This window comes from Podarcis liolepis (genome assembly GCF_965112155.1).
Source record: "Podarcis liolepis genome assembly, chromosome: 2".
Classification (NCBI taxonomy): Eukaryota; Metazoa; Chordata; class Lepidosauria; order Squamata; family Lacertidae; genus Podarcis; species Podarcis liolepis.
In genome coordinates this window covers 11079323-11099144 of record NC_139555.1, presented here as the reverse complement: position 1 = coordinate 11099144, position 19822 = coordinate 11079323, and the positions used below count along the sequence as shown (strand labels likewise).

At 48.9% G+C, this 19822-nt stretch overlaps 1 protein-coding gene across 2 annotated transcripts in view; it reads right to left on the bottom strand.

The window, feature by feature from the left end:
• Positions 1 to 19822, bottom strand: part of RARG (retinoic acid receptor gamma) — a 130113-nt gene that overhangs the window by 70399 nt on the left and 39892 nt on the right. For both annotated transcript variants that reach the window (XM_083490131.1, XM_083490130.1), the window contains exon 2: positions 6237 to 6589. In XM_083490131.1, coding sequence (XP_083346257.1) covers positions 6237 to 6411 — 175 coding nt within the window. In that variant the 5' untranslated portion in view covers positions 6412 to 6589. The remainder of the gene's footprint in view (positions 1 to 6236; positions 6590 to 19822) is intronic.

Genomic DNA, 19822 nt, shown 5'->3' with positions numbered 1-19822 from the left:
GAGAGAAACTGACAGCACTGCTCCCTTCTGCCTGGGCCTTGCTTGCTCTCGCTCTCTTTCCAGATGAAATAATTATTTCCAGCCGCCCTGCCAGCTCATTCAGCTGGCCAGGAGGGAGTCCCAATTCATTTCAGGCGGTGCAGGCCAAAGCAGGCCTCAATGCTCGTAACGGGGGCCCGGCCACTAAAAGGGCTTAACAGCTTGAGGAGCCAGCACGGTCCTGGGCCTCAGACGGCTGTTAGATGAGAAGTCAGGGATGCGAGTGCAGTGCTTCAGTCCTAGCAGCCGATTTACTGGGGCTCAAACTGGCCTGGAAGGCCTTAATCTCTCTCGCCTTGGAATACGTATTTCCTTCCTGTTCCAGATATGCGGGGCCTGGCCGTGATTAGTCAGTGGCGGTGGGGAGGCACTTTCCATATGCTCAGAGGCACTAGGATGAGTCCTGAGGGTGGAAGCTGAGTTGCATTTCAAATCAATTTCCAGACCCTTTAAGTGCCTCTGTTTTCCAGGGAAAGTCCCAGATTTACAGAAGCCATCCCAGTTTCTGATTTGATATGTCCCGCTTTCCCTTAGGACGTCCCTCATCAGAGAAAAGTTGGAGGGTATGGCAGGACACCCCTGCTTTCATCAGAGAAATGTTGGCAGGTATGAAGTTATACGAGCCAAGGAGATAAGTAACTATACAACCTTTAGAAGACATCTGAAGGCAGCCCTGTGTAGGGAAGTTTTTAAAATGTTTAATGTTCCATTACATTTTTATATGCAAAGATTTTCAGGAGCCAGGTGCAAAGAAAACCGAACAGATGAGCACTGTGTGCAGGCTGCACAAATATGCTTGCATTGGGACATTTCCACCAGGTCAATATACTTAGGGTGCCTGGATGTAAAAGATGAACAGGGACTCTTAAAAGGGGTACACAGGATGTTATGTACTGAGTTGAATAGGATCCAAACTGAAGCGGTCTGATTGGTCCTAGAACAATAGGATCCAAATTGCAGCAGTCTGATTGGTCCTAGAACAATAGGATCCAAATTGCAGCAGTCTGATTGGTCCTAGAACAATGCAGCAGTATGATTGGTTGGCAGGAACCACCCAATCATGCTCCAGATATAAGTGAATCCACAACCTGATTGGCTTACAGTAGAATTCCAGAATTAGCCAATCATGTGCAGCCCATTGTGTAAATAATGTATATAAAGCAGATACTTTGAGAGGACTTGCATTCATTCCTCATCACCACTATGAGCTGAATAAAGAGCATGAAATCACTTTGCGACTCTGAGTATATATCACAGGAGAAGGATTTTTGGCAGGTGCAGGCTGATCATGCAGGCTTGAGAAACACCGCTCCTCCCCCTCCGTGTTTGTTTTTATACCGCTGCTGAGAGATACTGCATCAGACAGAATCACATCAGCTTTCAGATAGTGCAGAAGCAACAAAGTTGTTCCATAGTCATCCACTAGAGGGACACGGCTATTAATGCAGCGCAAAGCACTGTGCACTGCATATACTGTAGCTTTGGCAGAACCCAAACGGAACGTTTAAACACCCCACCCTAAGACCTCGGCCTAAAACCTGTCAGAACTTCTCAAGAACAGGTTCAAGGAAAACCTTCCCAGCCGAACTGCTCTGATGGCTAGTTAGGAATGGATTCTTGTGTCCTGAATGGATCTTCCTTGATTAGGAGGAAGAGGAACCATCATGGTTACTCATTCATGAACTTCCCTGACCGAAGAGGCAATAACATCTAAGGGTTCTGCCTTCTTACTGGCACCCTTGTAAAACATGAGCTGTCTATGTCATCCACTCCCACAACCCCATTATCCCTTTTCTCACTTTCAGCTTCCGGATGTTGCTCCCTGGTGCTGGAGGAGACTCTTGAGAGTCCCATGGACTGCAAGAAGATCAAACCTCTCCATTCTGAAGGAAATCAGCCCTGAGTGCTCACTGGAAGGACAGATCCTGAAGCTGAGACTCCAATACTTTGGCCACCTCATGAGAAGAGAAGACTCCCTGGAAAAGACCCTGATGTTGGGAAAGATGGAGCGCACAAGGAGAAGGGGACGACAGAGGACGAGATGGCTGGACAGTGTTCTCGAAGCTACCAGCATGAGTTTGACCAAACTGCGGGAGGCAGTGGAAGATAGGAGTGCCTGGTGTGCTCTGGTCCAGGGGGTGACGATGAGACGGACACGACTAAATGACTAAACAACAACAACAAGCTGCAGGCAGAACAATACTCCAGAGCAGTGAAAGATCTCCATTCATTTCTCATTTGTCTTGATCCGGATTCAAGATGCTAGTTTAACCCTTAAAGTCCCTGGGCCTTGCCAATGTTAAAGGAACACATTCTTCCCCTATGTTATTCCCTACCTTTATAGATTGGTAAGAGAGACCCTGCCAGCTTTGTGACATCTCCTTCTGATGTTAAGCTGACAAGCTGAAGATGCAGTGCCTTCTAATTGTTAGCACAACTGTGGCACTCCCTCCACAAAAGGTGCTGCTAAATACTAAAACAATCTATAGGCTTGAAAAAAAGGAATGTATCACCTTTTCTGAAGAGCTATGCTAATGTTGATCTTCCTGCTGGTTTTAGGTTGCTAAGTGGCACCGGCACTTTTTAATTTATTGGATTGCTTTGTGTAAATTTCCCTGCCTTAGATTTCAGAAAGGCAGGTTAGAAATTAAAAGGATGAAAGAAAGAATTCAGTGTCAGGGTGACAATGAACAGCACATTTGATCCCCGGCTGTGACATGTGTGTGCATGTGATATGTGAACGCTGTTAATGCAAGGGAGAATTTGGAAGAGAAATTAAAATGCACACTGCAGTCGGTTTAGTTTTCTTGCATTCTAGCTAAGAGCAGATTTGAAAACAAAGCCAAGGTATGCCTCGGGCGCCGCGAAACACTCCATGCGATCGACACCGATAATAAAACACAATTTCAGAAGACACCCAGGCACCCCTGTGAAGTGCAATTGAATTAGATGTGACGCAAGTCACGTGAACGCAGAGGGTGCCCCCTGGTGGACAAACAACATGCAGACAGGTTGGAAATAGGAGCTTGGGGGCTGCAGTTGGCAGAGCTAAAGCAACAGAAGACGCCAAGTAACCTGGGGCTGCCCAGGTCAAAATGAAAGGGCTTAGCCTGGTTCAGCAGAGTCCAGGACAAGGGCACCTTGCTTCCTGGGCACATCCCTTCCTCCAAGGTAGTGCTGTTCAGACAAAGGCACAGGCAGGCTTACATACGCACAGCTCTGAAGCACAGAAGCATTCAGTGAACTGGAGGCATGAATGACTGACAGCCCTGCAGCGTGGGGACGCTGCTTTGGCGTGCTGGAACCCGCACGCGAGAAAGCATGTAGGGCTCCAATCCCTGCATTGGCAGGCGGGAGGAGCCGAGCCTGGAGGTCTGGCACGGAGCCCGGGCACACCCTGGGGCGGGAAAGGGCAGAGCGGTCGGAACATGCCCCAAAGTATGGGGAGCAGAAGCACAGAACCCGGCAGGAGCCAGTTAAGACCCACACCCAGCAAGCCCTGGGCACAACACCCCTAACACCCCAGTTCAAAAAAAGCCCCGGGGGAAATTGAGGCACCGTGTACACAAGAGACATGCACACACACAAAGAAAAGGGTTTCTCTGAGCCCCTCCACAGTTAAGGTTTTCCCCTAGTGAGACTGGGGGAAAGCAACTCCTCAAGGTTGACGCAAGGTCCCCTACAAAGTAGAGGCCAGATGCCCTCCCCAGGGTGGGATCCGTCCCAAAATAGCTCCCTGAAAAGTCAAGCTCCTAGCCAAGATTGCTGTGTGGGCCAAGTCGCTCCACCCACTGTGAATTCCCTCCCTCCCCAAATATCCACGAGGTGGAATGCTTTTCCACACACACACAGACTTGTAAAATTACTGCGTCCTGGAAACTGCTTGTTTTTTGACATCATGGCAAAACAGCATGGGAGGGTGGCTTTCTGTTTCGACATAACTAAATGGCCTTGTGAAAGCCACTGTGTGGCAGTAGTTCCATTTTAAAAATGGCTGCAAGAATTGCTATGTGTTTCAAGTTCAGGGTTTGGTATCCACACCCTCCAATCTGGTGGTAATTCTGAGCTCAGAGTCTTTGACTTTACACATGCCTAAAATCCACTCTAACTTCGGGTGCCCAGTGATGGTGTGATTGGCATGTCAAATGACAGACAGCACCTATTCAGGCAAGCTACAAGGCTTGGTTCTTAGCTAGCTGCACTCAGCACCAAAAGGTGCATATCTTCTGGCTGATATGGTTTTCTTACTAGGCTGTAAAGGACTGTAAAGAGGCTTTGCCATTTTGATACCACAATATTGCCATGCACACCTATATCGACAGAGCTTCCATGCTGGAAGCAAGACCTGGTCATATTTAAATCGTGCTTCCTGATAGTTTACCAGGAACTTGGCAACTCATCACAGTTTGGTAAATTCTGGACTAATGTACTACAATATGCTTTGCATGGGACTGCCCTTGAAGATTGTCCAGCTAGTTAAAAAAATGGTGCAATGCTCCTTCTATCAACGTGGGCACCCGTGACCACATAATACCTGTGCCAGTTAGTTTCCAGGCACAATTCAAAGAGCTAGTCAACAGTTTAGCCAACATGTTCAGATTCAGATTGTGGGCTCACCACCTTGCTCAAGCCACATTTTTTAAGGTGAGGCCGATCACCATCTCAGCGTATGCCAGATCACTCACACAGCACTGATTTGCCCTGTGGAAATACCTGTCCAAATGTCAACTCATAAGAATTGCCCTTTCGAGTACAGACACAAAGTGGGCAAACTTTTTTCTCTTGAGGGCTGCATTCCTTTGGGGGTAATCTGTCCAGGGGGCCATGTGCTGCCTGGCCTAGTCAGGGACGAAGCCAGAAGAAAGCAGGGCAAGAGGGGGCAACTGAGAAAGACCACCCCCTCTTCTCATCCTGCCACCCCCTTTTTCTCACTTTTACCTGTCGGAAGCATAGCTGTCAACGTTTTCCTTTTTTCAAGGGAAATTTTTCGGCTGTGGCTCCAATCTGGTGGAACGCTCTGTCTAGAGACTAGGGCCCTGCGGGACTTGACATCTTTCCACAGGGCCTGCAAGACAGAGCTGTCCCACCAGGCCTTTGGCCAGGGCACAACTCCTTTGGCAATCCTCACAGAACTCTAGCCCAATGGTTGCCATTAATCTGATTTGAAATGATTTTATAATGAAATGATTTTAGAATGTTGTATCATTTAACTGTTGTTAGTCGCTCTGAGCCCGGCTTTGGCTGGGGAGGGCGGGATATAAATAAATTATTATTATTATTATTAATATTAATTCCCTTATTCCGAATAGGATTCCTTGCAAGAAAAGGGAAAAGTTGACAGCTATGGTCGGCAGCCAGGGGACAGACAGATCACTTTTTGTCAAGATCACTCTTTAAACTGCTTCCTTGCAGAATACTTTTTAAAATTAGGCTAAGGATGCCTATCTCTTGTGTAGAACCTGTGAAGAAGAACCACCCTGTGAGATCTGCTAATCTATACAGCACCTAACCCTAAATACAGTATTATGCAGGAGAAGCAGCCCAAGACTGGAGTCCACCTGCACAAATCCTTTGCCACCAGGTTCAGTTATTGTCTAGACACTACTGTAAAACCCTGAGGGTGTAATTCATCTACAGGTGCCATCTCCTTCAGCCTTACAATAGCTTTCCTTAGTATACTTATGCTTATTAAAATTTGTATATTGCCCTTCATCCATAGATCTCAGGGAGGTTCACAGCATAAAAGTACAAGATAAAAACACACACATACAAAATAAATAATAAAAACAGGAACAAGTACAAAACAATAACCTCCTTCTCACTTTTGCTCTGGACTGAGACATTTTCCTCCCATCCCTGCAAGCAGCTCATTATGAAGAAGGGGTCTAGAATCCAGGCTGAGGCCCAAAACTCTTTTATCGACTGGTTGCCAGTGAGATCCCTACCAAGGACTCTATACCAAGCCAGTGCTGCTTAGGAACTTTCAGCCAGTGAATCCGAAGACCTAAAACACTGCTCTACATTTGGCTGGAACAGTGTCAGGGGAAATCTTTCCAGGGCCCAGAACAGAAATCAACACTCCACACCCAGCAGCTGCATCTCTATGTGGTCAGGTCAGCCTGGCACCCATACCACCCTGGCAACAAAGCCCCAAGCGCCCACCACCAGCACAACCCCTTTCGGCTGAAGGAACTCACACAGTGATGCCATTTCCTTGGGCAGGTCGTTAGGGTAGCTCCGGAAGTAGCCTCCATTGGTGAGCACCTCAAAGTGCGGGTTGGGAAAAGGGAAAGGGTAGACCGCAGGCGGGAAGCCGTTCACATGAGCCAGGGGGGTTCCGCCAGAGCAGCCCCTCTCCTTGTTTCCTGCCATGGTTGAGGGCGCACGAGAGGCTGGCAGGAGAGAGAGAGAGTCAAGATTCCCCTTAGAAGATCTGGGTTGTGCCGTCACTGCTCTGGGAAGGTGGTTCCATGGTGGTGGTGGTCTGTGCGGGTTCTCAGCCCCCCAGCGAAGGTGTTTTTGCTCTTCTTCCTCCTCCTGTTGTGCTGTCCTGCATGGGAGAGAATAAGCACACCAGAAGCACATTAATGTCCGCCGTGTTCTAGCAGAGGGTGTTATAAAGGTAAAGGGACCCCTGGCCATTAGGTCCAGTCGTGACCGACTCTGGGGTTGCGGCGCTCATCTCGCTTTACTGGCCGAGGGAGCCGGCGTACAGCTTCCGGGTCATGTGGCCAGCATGACTAAGCCGCTTCTGGCGAACCAGAGCAGCGCACAGAAACGCCGTTTACCTTCCCACCGGAGCAGTACCTATTTATCTACTTGCACTTTGACGTGCTTTCAAACTGCTAGGTTGGCAGGAGCAGGGACCGAACAACGGGAGCTCACCCCGTTGCAGGGATTTGAACTGCCAACCTTCTGATCGGCGAGTCCTAGGCTCTGTGGTTTAACCCACAGCGCCACCCGGAGGGTGTTGTACTTGAAGTTAAACGTTCAGTTCTTCGCCCACCATTTCCCCATAGAGTCAAACAGCTTGGGAGGCAGCCCCTTCTTATATTTCAACCTCTCATTCTTGTACAGGTGAGAGATGGCTCCCGCAATCCAACAAATATTGCACCCTCCTTTCCTCGACAAAATTTTAAAATTTTGCATGTACACCAGGGCTGGTGCGCACATACATGTTCTCTTGAAGGGTGGGGGAGGAAGCTAATAACATTGCTCATACCCTTCCCAGCTTCACTAAGGTGTTGGGTTTTCACCATCTTTCAAAAGAGCAGATGTATGTTCTAACATTGGTGCACATATAATACTTCCTATAATTTCAACAAAAGCTTTGCTCAGCGTTGCCAGTTTTTCACCAGAGATAGGGGACTTTGGAAGGAATGGCAGTAAGACAGGTAATGCAGAAGGGGGGGGGAGTTGTGGGTTATACACTATCAGACTGTCCCGCAACCATGTAGACAAATGGGAGAGTGCTTCCTCCTCCCACATTAGCTAAAGGGAGCATAGCTGAGTAGTAGAGCTCAGGGATGGCGTGCAATAAATACGGTATTTTTTGCTCTATAAGACACACTTTTCCCCTCCTAAAAAGGAAGGGGAAATGTGTGTGCGTCTTATGGAGCGAATGAAGGCTGCAAGGCTAAGCCAGAAGCCAGAACAGCGAGAGGGAGAGCTGCGCAGTGCTCTCTCTCGCTGTTCTAGGTTCTGGCTTAGCTGCGCGAAGCCTCTGCAGGGCAGTGGGGAGCCTTCATCTTGCTGCCCTGCAGAGGCTTCACGCGGCTATCCCTGGCTTTTGTGGGAGGTGGGGGAAGGGACAGAGCGCGTGGCTCTGTCCCTTCCCCCACCTCCCACAAAAGCCCCCAAGATCCGTGCTCCCTCTAAAGAGCGCACGGCTTTTGTGGGAGGTGGGGGGAAAGCCAGGAGGTTTGCTTTCGCTGAAGCCAGGAGAGCAAGAGGGATCGGTGCGCACTGATCCCACTTGCTCTCCTGGCTTCAGGGATAGCCCCGCAAAGCCTCCTGAGCAAAGAGAGAGGAGTGCTCCCTCTTAGCTCAGGAGGCTTTGCATTCCTTTCTTATTTCTTGTTTCCCTCCCCTAAAAACTAGGTGCGTCTTATGGTCCAGTGCGTCTAATAGAGCGAAAAATGCGGTAAATAGATCTCCAGGTTTAATACGTGCCACCCCCAGTTAAAAACATCAAGTAGCTGGTGATGTAGGCGGACTCTACCAGAGATTCTAAAAGCAAAGGTTTGGGGGGAAGGGGGCGTTCCTCTCATGGGCCATTGATCCAAGGTGAAACGGAGCAGGGATGAATTGAGGACCAAACACAAGTAAAAAGAGAAACTCCTTTGAGAGCATAGATCAGGTCAGATGTTCAACTGCAAAGCTCTCCTTAGGTTCAGGGCAGCCTCCTACCCGACTGGCCAGATGACAGTCAATCTGATTCACAGTTTCAATGGCATTGCAATGCAGTCCTGGGCAACCTCCCATCTGAGAACTTCAAAGGTGCACATGAAATTTGACAACCCTGCCACCACCACCCTCCTGTTTCCAGTTAGAGTAGACAGTAATGGGCTAGGTGGACAAATAGTGGGCATTGCTCAAAGCGGAGAAAGCAACTATGCACACGTGATTTTGGCCTTACGCTAAGATTTTCCAAAGTGAGGAAAGTTGACATATACTCGGAGTCGAGAGTGGATTTCATGCTCTTTATTCAGCTCATAGTGGGAGGAGGAATGAATGTTCCCCCAAAATATCTGCTTTATATACATGATTTACACAATGGGCTGCACGTGATTGGCTAATTCCGGGATTCTCCTGGAGGCCAATCAGGTTGTGGATTCACTTCCACCTGGAGCTGGATTGGGTGGCTCCTGCGGACCAATCATACTGCTGCATTGTTCTAGGACCAATCAGACTGTTGCATTCTGAATCCTATTGTTCTAGGACCAATCAGACTGCTGCATTTTGGATCCTATTGTTCTAGGACCAATCAGACTGCTGCATATTGGATCCTATTGTTCTAGGACCAACCAGACTGCTGCATTCTGAATCCTATTGTTCTAGGACCATCAGACTGCTGCATATTGAACCCTATTGTTCTAGGACCAACCAGACTGCTGCATTCTGAATCCTATTGTTCTAGGACCAATCAGACTGCTGCATATTGGACCCTATTGTTCTAGGACCAATCAGACTGCTGCATTTTGGATCCTATTCAACTCAGTACATAACAAAAGTATAAGAAAGAAACCGTGGGAAGGAATACCCATTGTCTAAAAGAAGCTGAAAGTTGGCAGAGTCATGGACTTCAATGGGTACATGGAAATGAAATGTGGCCTCTCTCTTCCGTAAGGATGAGAGCAGCTCCTCCAGGGATCCTGAAGCTCTGAAAGGAGTCTTCGCCCCCCCCCCCAAAAAAAATTGGGCAACACACATATTAGGTGAAGAGGCCACTACAGGAAAATGACCACAGCAATGCATATAGAGAGGAAGCAGGAAGCTGAGGAAGGGGAAACTGAGTGGACAGGTTTAGAGGGAACCTGGGAATAAGATTGTCAACCTTTTATTTATCCTTCTGTGCTTGCAACAGCCTGGAACACACTGAAATTAGCAGATAAAGCTTTTTGTGCCACTTTTAGTTCCATACAAGTTAAAGCTTGATTTCTTTTAATTTCTGCACGTGAGAGTGCTTTTAAGGTTACAGGCACAGTGCAGGTAAAAAGCATCAACAAACCTACTAGCAAAAACAGTTAGGGACGTGGGTGGTCATAAATTTCCAAAAGAAGAGTTGTTGATGCTGAAGCATGCCCAGAAACCAGTCATCTTAGGCTGGAAATCCTGTCCCAAAATACCAGGTGGTGTGTGGGATTGGGGGTTTTTTTTTGGGGGGGGGATTATTCGGTGGTAAATGAGAAGCACTTGCCACACAATCAAGGGTACCCACGACCTTCCGATTTTCAGGAACCAGGCCTGGCATTGAACTAAGTTATCAGGATTGAGTCCTGGAGGGTAGGACCAAAAAGAGTCGTGGTTTCAGGGGAATAGAGAACAGACTACAATGATGTGGCAGCCCAGGAGGTAAACAAGAGCAGTCTGACAACCACACCTTTATATCATCTATCTATCATCGATCTATCTATCATCTATCTATGTATCTAGCTAGCTAGCTAGCTAATCTAGCTATCTCTCCAGTACAGCTACTGTAACAGGTATGAGTTACTCGTGCGTAAACTGGTGCCTTTCTCGGTTAATTTGCCTTGTTAAACCTTTCTGACTGCACAGCCCCTTCTCATCGCGGCTGCCTCGGTCACTGGCAGAATCCGTCAGTGGGCGTTTCTTGAACCTCTTCCAACATAAAAGTTGTTTGACACCCAGCCTCCTCCTCCTCTCACTGCGCGGGAGTCTTCTGCGCAGGGAGGGCGTGGGCAGCGGAGGACCTGGGCTCTCCTCACTGATGTCCAGTGAAGAGTCCTGGAGCCCTCTCTCCAATTCCCCCGTCTGCCCCCCTTTATCCCTGGTGTTGCACTGATTGGCTTCCCCCTCTACTGAGCTGTTTCTCTCCCTGGTGCTGGGTCCTTCGCCAGCATCATCTGGGAGCCTCCCCTTCGCCTCTCCCTCCGATGTCAGTTCCCTGACAGCTACTAAAGGCTATTCCTGTCCAATCCTTCTCTGTAGCACAGATACCTGGCAAACCACAACAATTCATTTATGTATTTATTTATTTGATTTCTATCCTGCCCTTCCTCCAGAAGGAGCGGAGGGCAGCAGACACAGTGATGATAAAACATTTATTTAAGAGCATTTACAAACATTATCTCAGCCAGTGATGATGTGGCGGTTGCCAGAAGCATCGCCCTCCAGCCATCAAATGTCCAGGTTAACAGGAATGTTTTCAAATTTCTCCTGGGTGTCAATAAATGAGGGAGGGTGACGGCCTCCCACTCACGGGAACCACAACGGAAAAGGCCATGTCATCTGTCAACACCAGATGGGCAGCTCCCAGTGGTGGCATCCCCAAAGGCCCTCAACTGCTGATCGCCAACAAACAAACAAACCCCAGTTTATACTGTGGTACCTCAGGTTACATACGCTTCAGGTTACAGACTCCGCTAACCCAGAAATAGTGCTTCAGGTTAAGAACTTTGCTTCAGGATGAGAACAGAAATTGGGCTCCGGTGGCGCGGCAGCAGCAGGAGGCCCCATTAGCTAAAGTGGTGCTTCAGGTTAAGAACAGTTTCAGGTTAAGAACGGACCTCCGGAACGAATTAAGTACTTAACCTGAGGTACCACTATATATTGAGGTTGCCCTCAAATCAGTTTAAAATGATATATTTAAGATTTTCTTTTGCCTTTGGCATTTTCAGGAGTCAGCACCACACACAATATGTAAGGACAAAGGGGACACTTTCCTCAAGGGAAAGAGAGCGATTTCCCACCCGGCAGCAGTGGAGAACAGATTTACAGACTTTGTCTTATGTCTGCATTAGGTCTTTGCCCTGAAGCAGTGGCGTAGGGTGGGTTGTCAGCACCCGGGGCAATGCAAGTAATTTGCGCCCCCTAACCCGTGGATTTGCGCCCCCTAACCCTAACCCCCAGATGTTGCGCCCGGTGCGGCCGGCACCCCCTGCACCCCCCACGCTACGCCACTGCCCTGAAGGCTGGAAATCCCTTAGGGAGGGAGGAGTGATGCTCATACCCCCCCCCCCCCCGGCAATCGCCCTTGCAAGCTGAAGCCTCTGGCCCAGTCTGTTTCCCTACAAAAAACTTCACCGCACGACACTGCTTCTTACACTCTTACAAAGCCCTTCCTTCCCAGGGCAATTTGAAGCTGAGTTCCATAATTTCGAAGCCAGATCCAGCGGAGCCAGTCCCCAAATCCAATTGAGGAGGGTTTGGAACTGAGCTGCTGCTCAGCCTCAGTTTACACACACACACACACACACACACACACACACACACACACACACACGTTCCAGCCTGCCTAGCAAACTGGGAACCGAGAGGCTGTCCCTTTAAGCCTTTCTCTCCACGAGGGCGTGTGCGTATTTTCCCTTTTGAAACATCTCCAAAAGCAGGCAAGTCCCCCCCCCCCTTTTTTTTCTCTTTTCTCCTTCTTCTTTGGGTACTTTTTACCATATGATTTAAATCAAGAGTCATTTCAGGTTCCCAGATAAATGGAGCTTATGTTCTTGCTGCCAGCGCTTGGCTGGGGCTGTACCACCCTGGGGGTAGAATGTGAGCTCACATCTTCCACATGGAACCCAACACCACAGGCCTAATTTACAACAGCCCAGGCAGCGCCTTTTCCTGCCGACTCTGTGTCTCTGGCTCTCAGAGCTACCCCCTATTCCACCCCCAGCCCCCAGCACATCACTCACTCTTCACCTCCGCTCCCTATACCCTCGCTTCTTTAATGAGCGCACACACACACACACACACACACACACACACACTGCACACTCTTACTTTCGCCTCTGCTTCATGCCTGCTGCCCCAACTCCCTCTTTAGGTTTTTTGCCTCTCCCTCCCCACTCCCTTTCTTTCATTTTTCTTCTCCCACCGGGATGTGGTTCCACCCCAGTATGAGGCCAGTTTGAGGCGGCTAATGCATCAAGCGTACCACAGGCAAGGCATGGGCGGCCTCGGCGATGCCGCCTCTCAGAACACCAGCTGCAGGGCGAGAAGGAGCAATGCGTGGAGAGAAGGGGAAGCGGGAGAGCAAAATAATAATGACCCACTACCGTACAACTGAAGGGACGCGGGTGGCGCTGTGGGTTAAACCACAGAGCCTAGGACTTGCCGATCAGAAGGTCGGTGGTTCGAATCCCTGCGATGGGGTGAGCTCCCGTTGCTTGGTCCCTGCTCCTGCCAACCTAGCAGTTCGAAAGCATGTCAAAGTGCAAGTAGATAAATAGGTACCGCTCCGGCGGAAGGTAAAAACGGCGTTTCCATGCACTGCTCTGGTTCGCCAGAAGCGGCTTAGTCATGCTGGCCACATGACCCGGAAGCTGTATGCCGGCTCCCTTGGCCAATAAAGCGAGATGAGCGCCACAACCCCAGAGTCGGCCACGACTGGACCTAACGGTCAGGGGTCCCTTTACCTCTTTACCGTACAACTGAGAGGCACAGACACGCACAATACAGACATCCTTTGGCGCAGTGGCGTAGCGTGGGTTGTCAGCACCCGGGGCAAGGCAAGTAATCTGCGCCCCCTAACCCGTGGATTTGCGCCCCCTAACCCTAACCCCAGATGTTGCGCCCGGTGCAGCCGGCCCCCCCGCACCCCCACGCTACGCCACTGCTTTGGCATCCTCGAAGCGGTGGTTGGTTACCTAGCCACACACACACACACGCCCTGGCAGTGCCCCCTGGCAGCCGGTGGCTAAGAAACGGAAGGAAAACCATGCTAGGCACCACCTCTGTGGTGTCTGCCCCAGCCAAATCTGCCCACCGGTATGGGGTGGTGGGGGGCAACCCCTTTGCGCTCGGCTCCTTTAAAACGGCGAGGACTTTGGCTCACTCCGCCTTCGCCCCCCTCCCTCCCCCCATCCACCCCCTTTTCCCCACTGCCGTGGGTTCTGCCAAGTGCCCTGAGCAGCTAAAGCCACGAGATTTCAAGCGAGCAGCTAACTTAAAGGCTTCATTTCCGTAAACTTTTCCATATGTGAGGGCCTCTCTTGAAGCTCGTGTTCCAAAAATAAACGCGCCGTCAGGCCGAGGTGTCCAAGCACACGGAAACCGGGAAAGAAACCCACTGAAAGAAAACAGCAGCGGCTCCTGCCAGCGGGCTTGGGGCACAGTTGCCTCAAGGAGGAGAGAGGGGAAGAAGAAGAAGGGGTGCCTTTTGGGGGTGGGGTGGGGGAGGAGGTGGGGAGCGGGCTGGTTACAGAAGGGAATGTTTTTAAACGGTGGAACATCAATAAAATCCCAGCCGAGGCTCCCGCCTCCCTCTAAAACACCATTCGGAGTTCAACTTAATTCCAGGCATGCATTTGATTCCCTCGCCATCAGAGGGATCCTGGACCTCGTATTGCCCCATCAGAGGATGGGAGTGTGGGGGTCACAGAGAGGTCACTCTAATGGGGCTCCTTCTTCTCTGGGATTCATCCAACATGGAGACACTGAAACCCATATGTTCTCCCAGGCTCCTTTAATTGTTCCTATCCCTCATGGGCAAAGGAGCTTATGTCTCTCCATATTTCTGTGGTGTGGGGAGGGGCCGCGTTTCTAAGAAACAACCAGCGCTGTTAAAATATATTAAAAAAATAAAATAAAACGAAAAAATAAATTCTTTGGAACAACTAACATGATAGCTCGCAGCAGCCTGGAGCCATCTCGTTTCAAAGACTTTTTTGTTAGATTGCTGTGTTTTCTATGTCACTGTGCTCTCGCGCTCTCTTGCTTGCTCAAACACACACACACAAGTCTCAAACACACACACACACAAGTCTCTGCCCGTGAAGAGCATACACTTTTAAGAAGAGCATACACTTTTAAGCAAAAGGGAAACCAAGGCCATTAACGGATTTGGCCCCAGCAAGGTAGAAGACTGAACTTTGGCACTCATCTCACACTAACCTCAAAATGACACCCTGCACCAACACATCTGTCTAGCCTTTATTTTTGGTAGCGTACCAAATTCCTCCCCCAACCCACACTCACCACCCTGCCCCTTTCTGGTCCTTCCTTCAGCTGAACCAAATTTCCGGTTCCCTCCTGCTCTCCCCCCACAAAGTTTCTGCAGGAGCCCCAAATAATCAACCACATCCTAGGAGGAGAAGGCAGAATGTGGAAAGAAGAAGAAGAAGCAACAATTGAACAAGGTTGCAAAGAAAGCAACGGGGCGCCTGGAGCCTTTGCTGAGAGGGGTTTTTGTGGGGAGAGGGGAAAAACTGAAGATGTCTAGTTTTTCTGCAGAAGAGCACCCATTGCAATTTTGTAAAACAGAAGGTGAGAGTGAGAATTGCATGGATCAGGGACAGGGAACTTCCAGGTACTGTTGGACTCTAATTCCCATCACCCCTGCCCAGCATGGTTAGGGATGGATTGGAGTTGACGTTCAACAACATTTGCAGGACTACAGGCTCCCCGGCCATGGTGTAGAACAGGGTTTCCCCAGCAGTTTTTGGACTACAATTCCCATCATCCCTGACCCACTGGTGCTGCTAGCTAGGGGTGATGGGAATTGTAGTCCAACAACAGCTAGAGACCCAAGTTTGGGAAGCCCTGGTGTAGAGCACGGTTGGCTAGGCACCCAGCCCAAAACACTTTGCTACCTGAGATGGAACAGCAACCCCCTCCCCTCATTTTGGCACCTGAGGCAGAAAATCTCGCAAGTGCCACTCTCCATTCCTGGCATAAGAAATACAGCAACAACTTTTTTTTAAAAAAAAAAAAAGAGTTGCCTTTTCGTGACACCCCCAAAAAAGAGGCCTGAGGCAGTTGCCTCATTCTGACTAGTGGTAGGGCCGGCCCTGCCATGGTAGAATGGCGTGTGACTGTCAGCAGCAATCCTGGATTTCAAGAAAGGGTCTATGTCAGGGATTGAATCTCCACCATTAACCTACAGTCCTTCCAAGGACCATAAACACCCTTTGCATTTTATATAGTTTGAGCATTGGAATTAGACCATGGAGCCCCTGTTTCAAAGGCATGCTCAGCCTTTACATTGGGCCACTTCCTCTCTCTGTCGCTCTCTCACCCTAGCCTATGATGCAGGTTTGTTGCGAAGCTAAAAGGAGAGAGGGACCATGCATGCCACCCTGAGCTCTTCAGAGAAGGAGCAGGATTTTAAAAATGTAATAAATAAATAAATAAATAAATATTTATTACACACATAAGGTAAAGGTAAAGGGACCCCTGACCATTAGGTCCAGTCGTGGCCGACTCTGGGGTTGCGGCACTCATCTCGCTTTATTGGCCGAGGGAGCTGGCGTACAGCTTCCGGGTCATGTGGCCAGCAGGACTGAGCCGCTTCTGGCGAACCAGAGCAGCACATGGAGACGCAGCTTACCTTCCCGCTGGAGCGGTACCTATTTATCTACTTGCGCTTTGACGTGCTTTCGAACTGCTAGGTTGGCAGGAGCAGGGACCGAGCAACGGGAGCTCACCCAGTCGCGGGGATTCGAACCGCCAACCTTCTGATCGGTAAGTCCTAGGCTCTGTGGTTTAACCCACAGCGCCACCCGCGTCACATTACACACATATTCCTGTCCTTTTCTCTAACATAACTCCAGCCTCCCACCCATTGGCATAGGTTAGGGAGGTAAAAAGCCCCAGCTTAGCAGAGAACTTGCACCCAAAGCCTTTCCTGATCCAAGCCCAATCACGCCTTTGACTAGACCAGGCAGCCCTCTTGAGCTGATGCTCTTAAGTGGCAAGGAGTCACAGCAATCTGTTCCAAATTAAAATGGAGCAGTTCGCTTCCCCTCCTCCTGTCTCTGCTTTGCCTACACATGTCTACCAATACTTCTGCACAATCCAAAATCCCTGCCAAAAAAAAAGCTACAAATGCTACCCTCCCTCCCTCTCTCTCTCTTTCCATTCCCACTCCCCACTTACACACACACACACACACACACACACACACACACACACACTCCAATTGGCCCTACTAAAAGATTTATGCTACTACACCAGATTTGATAACTGGAATACATTAGGAAAATAATGCCCCTTTTGCATGTTCATCCAACGCGCATAATTTTTTAATCGCGGCGCTTTATGGTTTCGAGAACGCGGGGTTCCTTTCATGCAGCAATGAGCCCCTTCCTTAGCTATAATAACCCCTAATTTCAATTTGCTCTCCTATCCCAAGCACCCTGGCAGCCACAAATACTAAGGGAACATGGAGCACACCACATTCCTTAACCTCCTCATCAAAGAGAGAGAGAAAGAGAGGGGGGGGGGAGAAAGAAAAAGCCCCTAAACTTTCCTTTGCTGTCTGCAAGCGTGTCTGGAGTGGTCCGGGGCCAGTGGGAAGGGAGGGGGGGGAATTGGTTTCGTGTAGAATTGAGGTATGGGGTGGGGGACTGGATTTGAATTTGGACAGAAGCCATTCAGTTGGGTTTGTTGGCTTTAAAATAAAATAAAAAAGCTTATTCCAAGGTGGAAAAAGCTACATGTATTTTCCACTTTACTTAAAAAAAAAGAAGTCCGGAGGAGAAAAGGGACAACACAATGACAGGATTGTGCAAAAGGCTGAGTTGGCACTTAGCGGGCAAAGGTTATGGTAAAAGGTGTTTATAAGGAATATGCAAACATGAGCATCAAGGGAGTCATTGCTCATGGTTAGAGGCACTGAAATCCTCTGAAATTAAGCTGCCATGGTGTACATTTTCCATAGTCCTCAATGCCCACAATGGAACGAGTTGTTGTTGAGTTGTGCTCCATTCTCCCCCACCAAAAAGATAGAAAGACTCCACCCCCGTTTTTACACAGACTTTGCAAAAGTATTTCAAGAAGGAACATAGCAACAGCCTTTTGTAAAGCGTGTGTGTGTGTGTTTTAACACGAAGCACCTAAACGGAGAGCTAAACCAGAAAGAAAGAAAAATAAGAATTTGGCCTATACCACAGAGATGTTTGTTAGCTTCCATTAAAGGCTCAGCTACAGAGTTGCCAGCCACAAAAGTTGGGGCAGGACCCCCAAATCATAATATTGGGACAACTGAAGCTCTTTTTAATATGATTTCTGGGCTTTCGGGTTACAAAGAGGCCGCGCCTGGGAGCATTATTTTTCTAACTTTGCAGCAAGAAGTTATCACTGGCTGGGATGCTAGAAATGGAAGATCAGCTATCAAGCGCGACTGTCCTGGAAAGTTCACCACAGTTTTACAGAAGTGAGACACAGTGTGAGTGGGCCAAAATGCCTGCCAGGAAGCCCACAGATAGCCAGAGACTCAAATCGAAGCCTTCCAGTCCCAAACCCCCTTGAACTCCATGCAAACTAACCTAGAACAACTTTGCCAGATTCTATCGCTGCAAATGCCCATTAGAATGCACACAGAACCCAGATGCAAGCTTTGAAAAAAGCTTCAACGTTTTATCATCCCCTGCCACTAACCAGCACCACTTGCAAGTGCAACAGGCTGCTTAAAAGGACATTGTAAATGAAGGGTTCGAAGCTTCAGGTTCTGCTAAAAGGAAAGCCATAGTTTGTCACTGCGTTCAACATACACACCAACATTCTGCCGATAAAAATTGGGGCATGGGCCTTGCGCCTTCTTCCCAAAGCCCAGGAAGCACTCCTTCTTAATGCTGCTGCCGCTGGAGGAGCTACCTCCTTGGTCCCCATCTGCAGGTGGTGCGAAATCTGGGCATCCCCGGGTGAAGGCAGAGCCTAGGGTGCCTTCAAAGAAACCGTGAGTGTCCCACTTAAAATGGGGCATTTGATAGTATGGTTTGACTGCAGCAGAGACCTAAAAGCCAGGGTCGAGCTGTGGTTTTCAACCCTTGTTGTTGTGGTTGTTTAGTCGTTTAGTCGTGTCCGACTCTTCGTGACCCCATGGACCAGAGCACGCCAGGCACTCCTGTCTTCCACTGCCTCCCGCAGCTTGGTCAAACTCATGCTGGTAGCTTTGAGAGCACTGTCCAACCATCTCGTCCTCTGTCGTCCCCTTCTCCTTGTGCCCTCCATCTTTCCCAGCATCAGGGTCTTTTCCAGGGAGTCTTCTCTTCTCATGAGTTGGCCAAAGTATTGGAGCCTCAGCTTCAGGATCTGTCCTTCCAGTGAACACTCAGGGCTGATTTCCTTCAGAATGGATGGGTTTGATCTTCTTGCAGTCCATGGGACTCTCAAGAGTCTCCTCCAGCACCATAATTCAAAGGCATCAATTCTTTGGCGACCAGCCTTCTTTATGGTCCAGCTCTCACTTCCATACATCACTACTGGGAAAACCATAGCTTTAACTATAAGGACCTTTGTTGGCAAAGTGATGTCTCTGCTTTTTAAGATGCTGTCTAAGTTTGTCGTTGTTTTTCTCCCAAGAAGCAGGCGTCTTTTAATTTCGCGACTGCTGTCACCATCTGCAGTGATCATGTAAGTAAAATCTCTCACTACCTCAATTTCTTCCCCTTCTATTTGCCAGGAGGTGATGGGCCCAGTGGCCATGATCTTCGTTTTTTTGTTGAGCTTCAGACCATATTTTGTGCTCTCCTCTTTCACCCTCATTAAAAGGTTCTTTAATTCCTCCTCACTTTCTGCCATCAAGGTTGTGTCATTTGCATATCTGAGGTTGTTGATATTTCTTCTGGCAATCTTAATTCCGGCTTGGGGTTCATTGCGGTATTTGGATGAAATGGCAAATTAAACTTCTAACCTTCTCTTTCAATGGAGGCAGGGGAAAGGCAAGGAGGCTAGCCACAACTTCTTCATGTCAGGGCAAACCATGGTTTGTCGTCAAGCCGGAACGCAACTACAAGAGGCCATCTTTTCATTCCTGTTTAACACACCACAAGCTTCAGAAAGCAAGCACATGTATTGTAGCATTGCCACTTAAAATTGTAGCATTGCCACTTAAAATTAGCCCTCACCCATCAATCAGTTGAAGCTGGAGGTTGTCTAATTAGATGTCATGGTGAGGTGCAGTAGTTAGAGTGTTCAATTAGGGTTGCAGGTTCAAATTCTCACTCATCTGTAAAGCTCACTAGGTGATCTTCGGCCACTTGCTATTTCTCTTAGCCTTTTCTACCTGACAGGGTTGTTGTGATAATAAAATATGCAGGAGGGGACGAAGAAAACCACGGAACTCATTGGAGGAAAGAATAAATTAAGAATAACAGTTTAT